The sequence below is a fragment of the Aotus nancymaae genome, unplaced genomic scaffold, assembly GCF_030222135.1.
Source record: "Aotus nancymaae isolate 86718 unplaced genomic scaffold, 86718_ANA_hifiasm-v0.15.2.pri h1tg000028l, whole genome shotgun sequence".
Classification (NCBI taxonomy): Eukaryota; Metazoa; Chordata; class Mammalia; order Primates; family Aotidae; genus Aotus; species Aotus nancymaae.
In genome coordinates, this window is record NW_026988441.1 from 10,550,922 (window position 1) to 10,568,039 (window position 17,118).

Here is a 17,118-nt window from a genome sequence, read left to right on the forward strand (position 1 = left end):
GAGATTACAGGTGCGCACCACCACGCTTGGCTATTTTTTGTATTTTTAGTAGACAGGATTTCACCATGTTGGCCAGGCTGGTCTCAAACTCCTGACCTTAAGTGATTCACCCACTTCAGCCTTTCAAAGTGCTGGCATCACAGGTGTGAGCCACTGCACCCGGCCTGTGACGTTTTCTTTTCTTCTTTTAACAATGGAGCTCCCAGCACAGTGATGTTCTGAAACTGTTACACTCTTGTCATAAAATTTGCCCATCATTTTCAAGGATCCTTTTTACTGTAGCATGTAAAAATTATTTCTTTTTACAAAATTCAGCAACACTGATGTGCTACTCACCTTTCCTATTTGAATCTCCTAATCAAAAATTCCCATTCTATGAATTCCAGAAGAAAAAAAAAAAAGAGAGATGCACATTCTATATTCTAATATATACTAACTTCTCTTCCAAAAGCATTTTTTCACTGTCACCATTAGGGAAAAGTGTGAAAGCCAGCCATGCTCCAAAAATCGATTTTTGATGAACTTTATCAATTTTAGCAAATTTTTTGTCCTTTTTATCAGAATATGGGGGAGAGAAGTTGACAAAAGAAATCTGCAATAGCCTCAAACTAAGTTCTGCTTAAAGTAATGCTAAAGCCTTTAGAAGGCAATCATGTCGAAGCCTGAATGAAAATGTGAATATAAAAACCAATGATCAATTCAACATCTACTAAAAAATGTTTGTCATTAGCAACCGACACTTAAACCCTTAAGTGCTGAAAAAATAAGTGTAGTACGTAGTGTCCACTTAGTACAAAATCAACAAAATTGTTACAAAAGATAATTGAATCTATATTGTATAAAACCAGTAGAAAACTAGTTAAGGTCTGGGAAGCTAAGACCCAACTTTAGAGGCTAGGAGAGGACAGGATCTAATCACAAGACAATGCCAAATTAACAGAGTTCAGTATTGAGCGGTTTTCTACATTTCAATTCTGTCTCCCTGAATTAATCTTATTAAGGCTAACTTCAGGTTTCCTGTTTACAAATTTATGATATTCTGGAGGTGATCTCAACATAACTTTCAAAAAGTCTTATTAATTTAACAAATATTGAGAACCCGTGAAGTACATGGCAACGTTAAGATTATGTAGACTCTGTAATGAACAAGTCTCTGCCTTTATAAACATTCTAGTGGACACTTAATTTTGGCATGTCCACTGATATTTTTGTAAAAGGCCTGAGAAATATCTTAGTCTAACACACTCTTTTCTAAGTAACACTTTATAAAGGTCAAGGTTTTGACCAAATAAGTCCTTGCTATGCTAATTATAAAGACTGTTTTATTGTCTCTGGACCACTGGGACATGAGGAGCTATGGCTGAAACACTGACTTCAAATATAATTTTTTGAGACTTCACAATTGGAAGAATTCAAATGACACGAGTCTTCAAAAAGAATTATTTTATAGAATTTTCTCCTGTGTGGATTCTCTGTTCTTACCACCCCTATTATTTTTATAGGATTTATCACCAACATGGATTCTGTGATGAATTGTAAGATTTGATCTCCAACTGAAGCTCTTACCACATATGTCACATTTATAAGGTTTCTCCCCAGTGTGAACTCTCTGATGAGATTGTAATTGTGAAGACCGACTGAAGACTTTACCACACACATCACATTTGTATGGTTTCTCTCCTGTGTGGACACTCTGATGAAGCTGAAGACTTGAGGCTTGACTGAAGTACTTACCACACTCCCCACACTTATATGGTTTTTCTCCTGTGTGCACCCTCTGATGCATGTCAAGATTCAAGCTCCACTTGAAGCCCTTCCCACACTCCCCACATTTGTATGGTTTTTCTCCATTGTGGACTTTTTGATGGGCTTGAAGATGTGCACTCCGACCAAAACTCTTCCCACATTCTTCACATTTGAATGGCTTTTCTCCACTGTGAACTCTCTGATGGGCCAAAAGATTTGAGGCCTGTCTGAAGACCTTCCCACACTCCTCACAGTTATATGGTTTCTCTCCTGTGTGGATCCTACAATGAATTTTAAGATCTGCTCTACGACTGAATCCCTTGCCACACTCTTCACATTTGTATGGTTTCTCACCCGTATGGATCAGCTGGTGAATTTGAAGTCGTGAGCTCTGATTGAAACCCTGCCCACACTCCTCACACTTAAAAGGTTTCTCTACACTGTGGGCCTTTTGATGGATTTGAAGATAGGAACTTTGACTGAAGCCCTTCCCACACATCTCACATTTATAGGGTTTCTCTCCTGTGTGGACCACTAGATGAACTTGATAATGGGAGTTTCTCCTGAAGCTCTTTCCACACTCCTCACATTTGTATGGCTTCTCTCCAGTGTGGACTCTCTGATGGGCTTGAAGATTTGAACTCAGAGTAAAGCCTTTCCCACATACAGTACATATGTAAGACTTCTCTCCAGTGTGGACTCCCTGATGGGCCTGAAGACTTGAAGGCCGACTAAAGCCTTTACCACATTCCTCACATTTATAGGGTTTTTCTCCTGTGTGGACTCTCTGATGAATGTAAAGATTTGAGCTACAAATGAACCCCTTCCCACACTCCTCACATTTGTATGGTTTCTCTCCTGTATGAACTCTTTGATGGGATTGAAGATGTGAATTCCGACTGAAGCTCTTACCACATGCATCACATTTGAATGGTTTCTCCCCAGTGTGGAGTCTCTGATGGTCCTGAAGATGAGAAGCCTGACTGAAGGCCCTCCCACACTCCTCACAACTGTAAGGTTTCTCTCCTGTGTGGATCTTACAATGAACATTAAGTGCTGATCTACGACTGAAGCCTTTCTCACATTGCTTACATTTGTATGGTTTCTCTATCAGGTGGACTTTCTGATGGATCTGTAGATGTGAGCCTTGACTGAATTCCTTACCACACTCATCACACTTAACTTTTTCTCCTACATGTACTTTCTGATGAACAGGAAGAACTGAGCTGTAACAGAAGCCTTTTCCATGCTCAACACATGTAAGAGACTTCTCTCCTGATTGTAACTGCTGATGAAGATCAAAGCTGGAGAGATCACTGAAGGGTTTTTTACACTCGTTACACTGGTAAGGTTTCTGTCCTGTGTGAATCATGCTATTCTGATCAAATGTCAAAATCTTCATGTTGTTTTTTTTGTAATCACTGGGTCTATAAGATTTTTTACTTTCGTGTACTCTATGACCATCATGACGTGAAATCCAATTGATGGGGTCAACACCCTCTTTATGTTGACATAGTTTATTTTTTATGGAAATTTGCCGATCTCTGTTCGATCTCTGTGACTCAGTCAGGAACATTTTCCTCCAAGAATCCTGGGTTCTCAAAGTAGGAAACTCTGGATTCACAGTATCATTGGGGTCATCTGCTTTATTTACTATATAGTTCTCATCTTCAGAAATTTGAATAGACAGTCCTGCCCCTACCTGGCAAGGGAAATCACCTTGTTTGTGAAACTGAGAATTGTTAATCATGAAGTCTTGACACCTGGTTAAGTCACTTGCAATTTGTTGCCAGATTTGCCAGCAAGAAAGCTCTTCTTCTGACTCTCTGTCTTGAACAGTCATTAACTTACTTTGATTATTCTCTCCTGTAAGGGCAAAGAATTCAGAGATAAACTGAATTTTTTGTTTAAAGATTTAAGATTTCACACTGAGGACACAATAAAAGATTTTAATGAGCCTCAGGATAGTTCTGCTTATCTTTTTCAACACATTTGAAGTTTCTGGTTTACATACTGACAGAAACCAAGAGATGGTCCACCAAGTTCCCTACTGCTAAGCACTAATGAAACTCATTTAAAAACACAACTACTGACATGCTATCTAAATATATATTTTTTAATTCCATGTCTTTCCTACTATAATGTGGTATCAATAAGAAAAAACATTTTGTAGTGCTCACAGTTTACAACCACAACCCAGAAGTTACTGACTGGCAGTTATTAACAGTCACTTAAGGAATGCATGCATACATGAATCCCTGTTTGATTTCTGACATTTCTTCTAACTCCAAATCCAAGTTTAAGTTTGAGCCAGGTCATAGAACAAAACAGCTTTTACAAGTAAGGTATCTGAAATATAAAAATCACTGAAAAGTACAGTTTTGCTGTGAAGTTGAAAAGCTGTATCTGAGGTAGGAGTACACCAAGTAAGTTTATTGCTGAAGAGAAAAATCAAAAGTGATAATCACTTGGGGCGAAAGAAAAGCATGAAGAACTATGCACTGGATCCTCCTAAGGATTTTGCACTATTTAAGAGTCAAAATTGGAAGGCTAGCAAAGAATGCTGTCTCTTTGAAAGCAAGGTATGGAAAGTTTCTGTAGATACATTTGCCTTTAACAAGAATGTTTTCCAAATTCACAAGTGGTCTGTTAGTCAACTGTGAAATAAATTTGATAGCTTGTGCTATTTAGAAAAACAGATAAAGTATCAGAATAATCACAAGCAGTAATGGTATCACTACATAAAATGCCTTCTAACATCATACATATGCCTAAACAACATAATGTTTGAGAGAGAACACTGTACGATCCATTTATTTTTATAAATGAGGACTTTGGAAGAAGCAAATGGGATGCCACTCGGCAAACTTTTTAAGGGAAAGGCTAATGCTCATAAGCTAGCTTTTATTTTTACTTTTTCTTTCCTGATATAATGGATAAGGAAATCTAATTTTATTCCCTTCTATGGGTAAATATCTAAGAAACAGAAATAAAAGTCCTTATTTTAAAATATTCCATCCCGAAATGAACATGCTCTGCTACAAATGCTCAAAGAAAGTCATAAGGAAAGCATATTATTCAGTTTGGTTACAACTATGATACTACAGGCTCCCTAAGATATGGGTCAACTTGTATAGACAGGCAAACACATGCCAACACACACACACACATGCACACACACAAATTAGAATGAGGTTAGGAATTCATTGGAAGACAAAAAATATTTTGCAATATCCCTTATTTATTCTGATTTGTTCACCTCCTATTATTTCCATGGAAGACAGATTTCCATATCCATTAACTCATTTATTTATTCAACTAATATTTATAGTGTCTGCCATGCACCAGGACTATTCTAAGCACTGAGGAGACAACAACAAAGAGATAAAATTCGTTCACTCCTGGAGATTACACTCCAGCAAGGAGACATAGGTGATAAGTCACTGAACAAAAACATATATGAGGGGATGATCAGTGCAAAAAAATATATATATATATGAGGGTATGATCAGCACACAATATAAGACAGTGCACAGAGAGTAAAGGGGAAGACTGTGTTTTTAATAGGGTGGTGGTCAGAGGAGGCCTTTCTTATGATAAACTGAGCAAAGAACTGAAGAAGGGAACAGGAGGATTATAGATGAAAGATTATTCCAGGCAGAGAAAAGAACACATACAGGGTTGTGAGGCAGAAACATCTTTGATAGATCTGAAAAGCAAGAGGGAGGAAAATGTGGCTGGAATTCACAGAAAGAGGGTGAGTACAGGAGATATATTCAGAGAGGCAGTGGAAAATGAAGAGCAGACCATGTAGGACTCTGTCAGCCATATTAAGTGGATTTTACCCTAAGTAAAGTAAGCCACAGAGAATTTTGAGCAGAACAACATAGTCTGACATAAAGTAACAAAAACTCACTTTGGCTGCCACTTAGAGAACAGACTGTAAGAGGAGAGGGGTGGGAGCAGAGAAGGCAGTACAAAGGATGTTGCAATAATCCAGGAAAGAGATTTGGCAGTTTGGGCCAGGTGATGGCAACAAGGCTGGAGGGAAGCAAAGCAGATGGACAGTTAACCATAAGAACTCAACAACTGTTTGGTTTTTACCTAAATTTCTCTGTCTTTGAGTTGCTGTCTTCATTATGCAAAGCTGCTCTTTTCTTTCTATAAGCGATACATCTCCTTTGAAGGGTTGATGCCCTGTGAAAATGCCAAATCACAAGTTGAAAATGAACACATTAGAGTTAAAATACACTGAAAATCTGAGTTGCAATTGCATATTCAAGACAGTGAAAACAGTGTTTTTCAAACTTTTATTTAAATAATGACCCAGTAAAGAAACACCATTTATTTCACGACCCAGACACACATGTGTAGATACATATTATAAAAACCAAGTTTGAATAACCAATTTTTTTTCTTTGTAAGACATAGTCTCACTTGGTCGTCCAGGCTGGAGTGCAATGGCACGATCTTGGCTCACTGCAACCTCTACCTCTCAGGTTCAAGCGATTCTCCCCCTGCAGCCTCCCAAGTAGCTGGGATTACAGGCGCCTGCCACCACACCCAGCTAATTTTTGGTATTTTTAGTAGAGATGGGTTTTCATCACATTATTCAGGCTGGTCTCAAAGTCCTAACTCATGATCCACCTGCCTCGGCCTCCCAAAGTGCTGGGATTACAGGTGTGAGCCACCGAGCCTGGCCTGAATAACCTACTTTTAACTAATGTCTGTTTTCTTTAAATCTCCTCCCCTCCCACTGCTTCACTTGACTAGCCTAAAAAAATAAATAAAAAATAAATCTCCTCCCATTGGTTCTCACATCACTCAAGCAATTGGCCAGAATTTTTGCTGCACTGTGTGCCATTCTTCTTATGGAGTTCTAGTATTTTCTATCCTGTATTATTTCATTAAAATTTTATTATTTATCAATTATAAATTGGCTTTATAATTCAATAATGGGAAAGGTGTAAAATATGAAAAAGAACAGACAAGGCACAGCAGTATTCTGTTCATTTATAGTTCTTTTATAAAACGCAAATAAAAAAACCCAAAATATTCTGTTCAGAAAAACTAGTAACATCCAGTGTCTCTGCATCCCATAAAAATTAGGAAAGTCAGATTCCCACACTCAGGGAACCATTTCAAGAGCTACAAAGCCTTAAAACTCCAAGGTCACAAAGATACTCTAGAGGGAGGCTGTCCTCACCCACTGACAGCAGGTTCCTAAAGTTCTCCACCATCACATCTCGGTACAGCTTCCTCTGGGCAGGGCCCAGCAGCCCCAACTCCTCCTCTGTGAAGGCCACAGCCACATCCTTGAAGGTCACTGCTTCCTATGACAAAAACACATGACCTCAATCTTACAACCAATGTCCACTGGAAGACAGGTAACACTAACAAGGTGAAGAGAACAGTTGGAAAGTTGTCCTGGATTCCCAGCTGTTTGTAGACTTCCCAGCCCTTCTCCTGTCTTGCCAATGCCATACACTGACTTACCAGAAGTGCTGCTATGAAAAAGAAAGCTTTGTATATTTACTGGGTGCTCTCAATGAGTACTCTTATAAGAAAATTTCCAAGAACTATTACCTTCTGAACCTAAAACATTGCCAATTTCCTCAGAAATGTTTACCAGTTTAGTCCCAACAGTGTTTGATAGCACCTGCCTTCCTACTGAGGTGGGAGCCAAGTGAGCAGTGTTTTATGTGGAAATAAACCTAAAGGGCATGTCAGGTTTCTGAATGAAAGACTCTTTCTCTCTGTCCTCCTGTCTTGGTCTTTCACTTGAATATAATACACTGATCCCAGATCTTTAGTTTTTCATGTGAACTTGAGCAGGTTCCTCATTTTTCACAATCTCTTTTCTATTTATGTTGAAAATGAAGACAAAACAAAGAACCTCCTCGTATAGTTGCTGTGAGGTATCAATACAGGGACAGAATGCAAGTGCTTGGCAAATCCTTTACTACCACTAGGCATTTTAAAATAAGGTCACATATTACTTTGACTAAAAAAAAAAATTCAAAGGAAAAAAAGACCAGTAAATAAAATATACACAGGGTATGACTGAGGCATGAGGAAGACAGAATCCAGCTCTTGTAGTGAAAAAGTCTAACAATATTTTTTCTGTGTGAAGCAGCTGTGAAATCTTGATGCACTGTACTCTATTTGAATATTCTATCAAAAAATATCTGAAGTACCACACACAAAACATACCTTTTCAATTCTAATACCTAATGTTAAGGATTCTAAAAGGCAGTATTTTTCTAAATTGATTTTTTCAGAAACAGTTAAATGTAAGAAAACTAACACCGTAGTTCCTTAAACAGTAAAAATCCTACATTAACTGTCTATATAGAGAGAATAGTTTAAAAACTGGATATATAAATTTGATAGAAGTATAACAAAAATAAATATATATAACTTAAAAAATGTAAAATTATGTCTATGTTATGAATGCAAATATATAATTAAAGTACATAAAATGAAGAGATTACAGAAATATAAAATCAGCCAAGTTGTAAGCAGGGAAGTAGTAATGTAAAAGATATTTTTCATTTCTATTAACTTTTCTGAGATGGAGTCTCACTCTGTTGCCCAGGCTGGAGTGCAGTGGCACAATCTTGGCTCCCTGCAACCTCCACCTTCCAAATTCAAGTGATTTTCCTGCCTCAACCAACTGAGTAGCTGGGATTACAAGCAAATGCCACCACACCCAGTTAACTTTTGTATTTTTAGTAAAGATGGGGTTTTGCCATGTTGGCCAGGCTGGTCTCAAACTCCTGACCTCAAGTGATCCTCCCCACCTCAGCCTCCCAAAGTGCTCGGATTATAGATGTGAGCCACCATGCCCAGTCATCATTTTTATTAATTTTTCTACTTTTATTTGTAAAACAAAAATGACAAAATAAAACTAAAAGCAAAACCAGCTAAACTTAAATAAGACAAAATAAGCACCTAATACACTCAACAGGTCCTCAAATTCCTTGACTCTTCCTTGAAAAAGAAAAACCTGGTCCCATCTCTAAGTACTAAAATGGGATTTTCTAACAGGTGGGAAAGGCAAGCTCTACTCACCTTGAACATATTCATTTTTAATTCTTCCTTCTGGGGAAGTACAGAGTCCTAAGAAACTGAACTAGGAAAGAAGAGAGAAGTAAATGAAAACTGGGAAAGTATGTTGCTAATCCACATGGTCCCTCTTTAGGAATTAGAAAAGGTGCGTACTCCTTGGGGTGGCTGCAGCCGTATATGACTTTTTTTTTTTTTTTTTTTTTTTTTTTGAGACGGAGTTTCGCTCTTGATACCCAGGCTGGAGCACAATGGCGCGATCTCGGCTCACCGCAATCTCCGCTTCCTGGGTTCAGGCAATTCTCCTGCCTCAGTCTCCTGAGTAGCTGGGATTACAGGCACGCGCCACTGTGCCCAACTAATTTTTTGTATTAGTAGAGACGGGGTTTCACCATGTTGACCAGGATGGTCTCGATCTCTTGACCTCGTGATCCACCCGCCTCGGCCTCCCAAAGTGCTGGGATTACAGGCTTGAGCCACCGCGCCCGGCCCGTATGTGACTTTTAAGCAGATTATGGCATGGATCCTAGATACCCATCTACTCCTTTTAGCGGTAGTTCAGGACCTGCCCAACCACACACAGTGGCCTCACTGCCCATGTGCCTGTAATTCCACGCTAGTAATTCTAATTCTGAGTACGGTATAAATTGAGAAGATATAAGTACAGTAGGCTCTGGAATTGATATGCATGGGTTAAAATCGTGACACAGTACTCACTAGCAGTGTCACCTTGAGGAAATTATTAACATCTCTGTGCCTTATTTCTATCATCTCCAAGTGGTAAAGAACAACAGTACCAGGCTGGTGGATCACGAGGTCAGGAGTTCAAGACCAGCTTGGCCAACATAGTGAAACCTCGTCTCTACTAAAAATACAAAAAATTAGCCAGGTGTGGTGGCAGGCATCTGTAATCCCAGCTACTCTGGAGGCTGAGGCAGGAGAATCACTTGAACCTGGGAGGCGGGAGCTGCAGTGAGCCGAGATTGTGCCATTGCACTCCAGCCCGGGTGACAGTGAGAGCCTCCATCTCAAAAAAAAAAAAAAAAAGAATAACAGTACCAACCTCATCGGATTGTTGAAGGTAAAAACCTCTTACAACACAGTCAGGTATCTTATTTCTTTCCAATTGCAGTAAGTAGAAGATAGTCTATAGTTTAAAATTATCCTTAAAAATATAATTTCCACCAACAGAATATTGTAAGATAGTTGGAATTCACAGGTTGTTGCTATGTCATATCAAAGTGTCTTAGAACTTCTGAAAAACTTGTCATCTTTCCAATAATTTGCTAACTCAACACTGAACTAATAAAACTAAGATACTGGAATTTTAAAAAGACAGTTTGACAGCCCATACGTAACTTAAATTGAAAAGGCAGTAACCTGGCCAGGTGCAGTGGCTCACATCTGTAATCCTAGCACTTTGGGAGGCTGAGACAAGCAGATCACTTACAGTCAGGAGTTGAAGACCAACCTGGCCAACATGATGAAACTCTGTCTCTACTAAAAAGACAAAAATTAGCTGGACATAGTGGCAGGCACCTGTAATCCTAGCTACTTGGGAAACTGAGGCACAAGAATTACTTGAACCTAGGAGGTGGAGGTTGCAATGAGCCGAGATCACCCCAGCCTGGGTGACTGAGTGAGACTCTGTCTCAGAAAAAAAAAAGAAAAAGGAAAAGGCAGGAAACCAAGCCAATATTGTTATAAATAAAGGAATGTGTAATAAATAAATATGTGTAATAAATAAATGGGTGACAAAAGAAAGCTCCTATAGAACGTATAAAATAGAGGTAGAATAAAAGGTAACTAGAAAATCATTAATAGATGCTAGAAACTGGTGCAAGTTTGGTGAGGAATAAGATGGCTACATAGTCTCAAAGTATTAAGTTCAAAAGGAAAAAAGTAACCTGGCAGACATTTTATCCAAAAAAACAAAGTTGAGACCACTAGGGGTGAAGACAAACCCACAAACCAACATTTGACTCCTCCTATGATGCACTGAGAGGGATGCCTCACTTTTATGGCATCTCTGCTGATAATGCATAGCCCGAATTCAATCATGAATAAATATTAAGAAAAAAAAGGAGTATTTTACAAAATATTTTGTCAATACTCTACAAAAGATATCAAGAGCAAGAAGGAAAGTCTGACTAATCATTCTAGACTAAAGGTGACTAACGAAATAAAAAAAAAAAACCTAACTGCAATGCATACAATTAGACTGGAACCTCGCCTGGGGGAATAAATTACTTTCAAAGTCTTTACTGGGAAAATGGAATAAATTTAAATACAAACTGTAGATTAGGTAACAGTAAGTTATCAATGTAATTAATTTCATTTTTATCACTATTTCTAGCTTGCTCTCAAATGCTTCAGCAAAAAGACAAAAACAAAATATAAGTATGATGATAAAGTTGTGAAAGCAAAAAGACTAAAAAAAAAAAGTGCTGTGACAACAGCAGCAACAGCCAGAACCTGGTGTTCTCAATATATCAACAAAAACGAGACAGGTTTACTCACTGATCAAGGTGTAAAAGAAAAAAACAAGACAGCTTGTAACACAGAGAGATATACATTCTACAGTGACAAAAATAGGCAAATAACTGTCTCTTCCATCTAAAATGACCACGTTGTTGTCGGCAACAACTCCAGTCTCACGTTACTTCCCCACCTCCCACATAAAAATTACTACAATAGTCATCAAATTGCTGCTGCTTCTTGACAGCATAGAAACCAGAACAAACCCTCTTGCCTAAAACTCTCCCCAACTCAGCTAACATAAACCAAAACCCTATAACCAGGCCCCTCCTAATTGCCTCTTACCAAGACACCCCATGCCATGTGTGGGCTCCTTGGATATAGCAAGCTAAAACAAACTTAATTGTCTTTGGTTACAGGTATGTTCCTGGTGATAGTTGGCTGACGGTCATTAACAGAGCAAATAGGCAAAACATAAACAACTGGTGAATATGGGTTAAGAGCATATGAGATTTCCTTATACTATTTTTTTTGTAACTTTTCTGTAAGTTTGAAATTATATTACAAAAAAAAGTTGGCTGGGCCCAGTGGCTCACGCCCGTAATCCCAACACTTAGAGAGGCCAAGGCGGGTGGATCACCTGAGGTCAGGAGTTCGAGACCAGCACGGTCAACATGGTGAAACCCCATCTCTACTAAAAAATACAAAAAAATTAGCCGGGCATGGTGGCAGGTGCCTGTAATCCCAGCTATTCGGGAGGGAGGCAGGAGAATCGCTTGAACCTGGGAGGCAGAGGTTACACTCCAGCCTGGACAATAAGGGCAAAACTCCATCTCAAAAAAAAAAAAAAAGCTAAAGAAGTCAGGAAATAAATCATTAATACCCATAGTAACAATGATGTGATAATGATGATAACAACTATGGCAATAATATCTAACGTTAATTAACAGTAACTAGGTAGCTTATCTTCCCACTTCAGGAAGGAGGCCTCCAATAAAAAAGACAGCGAGGTATCTACTCGCCAAAGCCTGGGAGAAACAGATCTTCAGGACTCTTAAGTCCCTCCATTTTGACTCTAGACTTGCCAGCGGCCTTCTACTCATGTCATGGTTTTTGCAAAGAAACTTGACAGTTAACAATATTTAGTAAGAAAGAAAAATCATTGGACTGAGTAGCGTTCTAGTATGGCCAGTATCTGTGACATCTGGCAAGGTCAGTTTTCTAGACCTGAGTTTCCAGATAAGACCTTTTCCTGAGCTTCTCAAACTTTAACATGCCTCAGAATCACCTTGGGATCTTGTTGAAATGCAGATTTCTGGGTCCTATCTGCAAAAAAATCTAAATGAGAAGGTCTTGAGTAGGGCTCAAGAATGAGCATTTCTACCTGGGAGATGCCAATGTTGCTGCTTTGTGGACCACAGTTTGACTAGTGTTGCATTGCACTCGGTACCCCCAAAAACAGCTCCTACTAAACAGAAATATACACAAGAAAAATTTGACAAAAAGGCACTAAACAATAGCTGTTATTTTTATATCCTAAGGTATAAAGGTAAATGGGGAATTTATATTTTTTTAAATATATTTCTATACTTTCCATGATTATGTGTTACCTCTATACTATTTGAAACAAAACTAATAACTAAGAAAACTGTTTTTTAAAATTCTTTTGTTCTTTTGAGACAGTCTTGCTCAGTTGCCCAGGCTGGAGTGCAGTGGTGTGATCTCAGCTAACTGCAACCTCACCTCCCGGGTTTAAGCGATTCTACTGCCTCAGCCTCCCAAGTATCTGGAATTACAGCTGTTCACCACCACGCCTGGGTAATTTTTGTATGTTTAGTAGAGATGGAATTTCGTCATGTTGGCCAGGCAGGTCTCGAACTCCTGGCCTCAAGGATCTGCCCATCTCAGCCTCCCAAAGTGCTGGGATTACAGGCGTGAGCCACCGCACCCAGTCACTATTTTTTTTTTTTAACTCATAAAATAGCCCACACCTTGAGCAAAGTTCCCACAGTGAAGTCTCAACCTATCTTCAAATGATACTAGTCAGTTTCCTATGGCTCATGGACAACATGCCAAAGAAAACTCAGGTCTACATTTAGACTGCCTAGGTTTCAACGCTAGCTCTGCCTCCTACTAGCTGGGTGGCTATGAGCAAACAAGTTATGTTCTTCCTTTTTTTTTTTAAGACGGGGTTTCACCATGTTGGTCAGGCTGGTCTTGAACTCCCGACCTCAGGTGATCCGCCCACCTTGGCTTCCAAAATGCTTGGATTACAGGCGTGAGCCACCATGCCCGGCCACAAGTTATGTATGTCTCAGTCTCTTCGGAAGAAAGAGTATCACTTCAGAGTCACTGTTCGGTGGAAAGGTGTTCATTTGTATAATTATAATCACTTCGCATGCCCAAATATACGACCTACACATTCTCTGATTTATGTGAATAAAACAAGAAGAATATTAACAAGCCTTACTTACATGAGGTTCTGCTGCCTCCTCCTCTGTGCAGTGCTTTTTGAGAAGTCAGGGCTGGGGAAGAAAAAGAGGCTGTGAAAAAACCAGGATTGTGTCTCCATCCCCGATGTATCAGCGGCAACCCCCAGTACCAGTGAGAAACAACTATCTCCTTCCTAAAAAGAGGTCAAGGACAATCTAGCTTCATGGGCTCACAGAAGTTCGCCTCAAAATGGGAGTTTCTAGGGAAAATGTAGTATTGGTAATCCACGTACCGGGCAGTTTTAAACTTTTTGTACTGCCTTGCTTTTTCTCAAAACATTTTATTACTTTTATTTTCCTTCAAAACAGCAAACAAAGGCACGGGGATTAACTAGCTCAATGTGATACTGCATAAAGTGGTAGGGCTGGCTCATTAAGTGGAAGGGGAGTAACAATGCGGGAGCAAACAGCCCCAGAGACCTTCAAATCTAAAGAAGCACCACCCCAGCCACCCCAAGCCAGTACGGCCCCAGTGCAAACAAGCTCCGCCGAGGGAAACGCAAAAGAGCATCCTAGCCCCTCAAACCTCTGCTCTTAGCTGCTACTCCTTTTTTTCTCCCAACAAAATACAGCTAGCTGTTGACCATAAGCGCACTTCGGGGAAGTTTGAAAGGTTCCTGAGGAGCTGACCTAAACCACCAAAGCCAGGGAAAAAAGATGGCTACTACGTCGTCTTCCTGGGCGGAAGTGCCTCTGACTCCCAGGAGCACTAGGACTACACTTCCCAGAATTCCACAGCACTGCCTTCCTCGAGCAGGAAGTGCCTGCAACTACCTGGAGCGATTGGACCTACATTTCTCAGGATTCCGCAGAGGAAACATTTACAGCCTTACTGTAGCTGAACTATGTGCGACTACACGGAGCTCCGGACAACATATCACAGAATGCTGGAGTTGGGGGAAAAGCAGAACAGTATCCTCCTCCTGGACTACACTTCCGCAATGTCCAAGCCTTCTGATGTGGAAGTGTTCAAACTACCTTGAGCTCCTGGTTTTCCTTTCCCAGAATCCCTCACGTCTCTTTAGGTATTATTATGGTCTCAGTGTTTATGGCCCCCGCCAAATTAATATGTTGAAAACCTAACTCCCAAGGTGATGGTATTAGGAAGTGGAACCTGTGGGAAGTGATCAGATCAAGAGGGCAATGCCCTCATGAAGAGGATTAATGCTCTCTTACAAGTGGCCTGAGGGAGCTCCTTTGCCTCTTTAGTGTGTGAGGACACAGCCAGGACCACCTATGACTCAGAAAGCGGGACCTCACCAGACACTGAATCTGCTGGTACCCAATCTTGGGCTTATGTGCCAGCAATTCCACTCCTAAGTAAATACCCAAGATAACTGAAACATATCCATACAAAAACTTGTTCTAAAAAAGTTCATAGCAGCATTAGTCATATATATATTATTTATTTATTTATTTATTTATTTTGAGACTGAGTCTCACTCTGAGATGGAGTATCGCTTTGTTGTCCAGGCTGGAGTGCAGTGGCCTGATCTCAGCTGACTGCAACTTCTGCCTCCCAGGTTTAAACAATCCTCTGCCTCAGCCTCCCGAGTAACTGGGATTACAGGCGCCTGCCACCACGCCCTGCTAATTTTTGTATTTTTAGTAGAGACAGGGTTTCACCATATTGGCCAGGGTACTCTTGAACTCCTGACTCATGATTCACCCACCTTGGCCTCCCAAAGTGCTGGGATTAACAGGTGTGAACCACCGTGCCCGGCTAGCTATACCATATTTTTACCCCACACCCATTAAGTGAATACCAAAAACAACTTGTGGAAATTGGATAATTTTATCAAATTTATTATTTGGGCAGGATTGACATTTATCATGCTTTTCCTTATTCTCTTAATACTTCTCTACCTGAGAAGTACTTATTAATACTCAGGTACAGAAGTTCTAAAAGAGAATGCTACAGTTATTTAGAAGGCAATCATTTCAAAGTCTGGATGGAAATGTGGAAAGTCAGAAATCAAATACATTTAAGGAGGGGTGATAAAATTTTTGTCATTGGCAACTACTTCTGACACTTTACATGTTAAGAGTAAACCCCTGCCTTAACATTATGGATTAAAAATTCAATTGTGTAATATTCAGCAATCTCTTGTCAGGTTTTTTTTTTTGGTCTGCACTGTCAGAAAAATCACAAAAGATACTTCAACTTGGCCAGGTGCAGTGGCTCATACCTGTAATTCCAACACTTTGGGAGGCCAAGGCAGGTGGATTGCTTGAGCTCAAGAGTTCAACACTAGCCTGAGCAACATGGTGAAACCCTGTCTCTACAAAACATACAAAAATTAGGTGGGTGTGGAGGCATGTGCCTGTGGTCTCAGCTACTCAAAAGAGGGCGAGAGAGGAAGATGGATTGAGCCTGGGAGGACAAGGCAGCAGTGAGCCATGACTGCACCACTGCACTCCAGCCTTGGTGACAGAGCAAAATCCTGTCTCAAAAATAAAAATAAAGGTACTTCAACTTATGTTTTATACAACCTGGGAAACTAGACAGGCTCTCAAACAATAAGAACCAAATTTGAGAGGAGAGACTAGAGAGAGCACAGGTGTCAACTGTAAAAGGGTAATACCGTATTAATATTGTAGAATGTAGTATCTAGTGGTTTTCTGCATTTTAACAAATGTTCATTTCCCCCAAATAATTTTATTTTGCAGGTTTCTTCCTCTGGGTACAATTTTCAAATATTGTACATTTACTCCTTTTGATTCAGTTAACAACAAAATAAGTATTGAGCACACCTACAAGCACTAGTCAATGTTAAGTTTGTTTCAGCCCCAAAGTTCTGCCCCCATGGAGCTTACAGTCTAATGGACATAAATTCTGGCACCTTCATCAGTATACTTTTTTAAAGCCCAGGTCAAACCAATTTTCTAAGTCCTGTTTCCTAGGTGACATCCCATAAATGTCAAAGTTTTAACAGAATTCTTTATTGTACCACTTAACAACGGTTCTCAGCTGTGTGGTCACTGGACCACTGGGATACATTGAGCTATTGCTTAAACACTGCCTTAAATAAAACAAATTTTTTTTTTTTTTTTTTTTTTGAGATGGCGTTTTGCTCGTTACCCAGGCTGGAGTGCAATGGCGCGATCTCGGCTCACCGCAACCTCCACCTCCTGGGTTCAGGCAATTCTCCTGCCTCAGCCTCCCGAGTAGCTGGGACTACAGGCCTGTGCCACCATGCCCAGCTAATTTTTGTATTTTTTAGTAGAGACGGGGTTTCACCTTGTTGACCAGGATGGTTTCGATCTCTTGACCTCGTGATCCACTCGCCTCGGCCTCCCAAAGTGCTGGGATTACAGGCGTGAGCCACCGTGC

At 39.9% G+C, this 17,118-nt stretch overlaps 1 protein-coding gene across 4 annotated transcripts; it reads right to left on the reverse strand.

Annotated features, from left to right (window-relative positions):
- Positions 1-807: 807 nt before the first annotated feature.
- Positions 808-17,019, reverse strand: ZNF226 (zinc finger protein 226). Of its 4 annotated transcripts, none has more exons than XM_012446524.3 (6): positions 14,415-17,019; positions 13,767-13,817; positions 8,821-8,876; positions 6,953-7,079; positions 5,851-5,943; positions 808-3,612 (listed from the first exon to the last, which is right to left on the reverse strand). In XM_012446524.3, exons 3-6 carry the CDS (start codon positions 8,833-8,835, stop codon positions 1,445-1,447), a joined length of 2,403 nt encoding a protein of 800 aa, XP_012301947.2. In that variant the 5' UTR covers positions 8,836-8,876; positions 13,767-13,817; positions 14,415-17,019; the 3' UTR covers positions 808-1,444. The 4 variants fall into 4 exon arrangements, with proteins under 4 accessions (XP_012301947.2, XP_012301944.2, XP_012301946.2 ...); XM_012446521.3 differs by having other exon boundaries at positions 8,821-8,881; XM_012446523.3 differs by having other exon boundaries at positions 14,311-17,019.
- Positions 17,020-17,118: the final 99 nt, after the last annotated feature.

Excerpts from the sequence above, each read along its gene's own strand:
- ZNF226 (XM_012446524.3), bottom strand. Across the intron at positions 5,944-6,952 it reads TAGGAACCTGCTGTCAGTGG|GGCATCAACCCTTCAAAGGA; the intron begins GTGAGGACAGCC and ends GCATTTTCACAG. Across the intron at positions 3,613-5,850 it reads TCAAAGACAGAGAAATTTAG|GAGAGAATAATCAAAGTAAG; the intron begins GTAAAAACCAAA and ends TTGCCCTTACAG.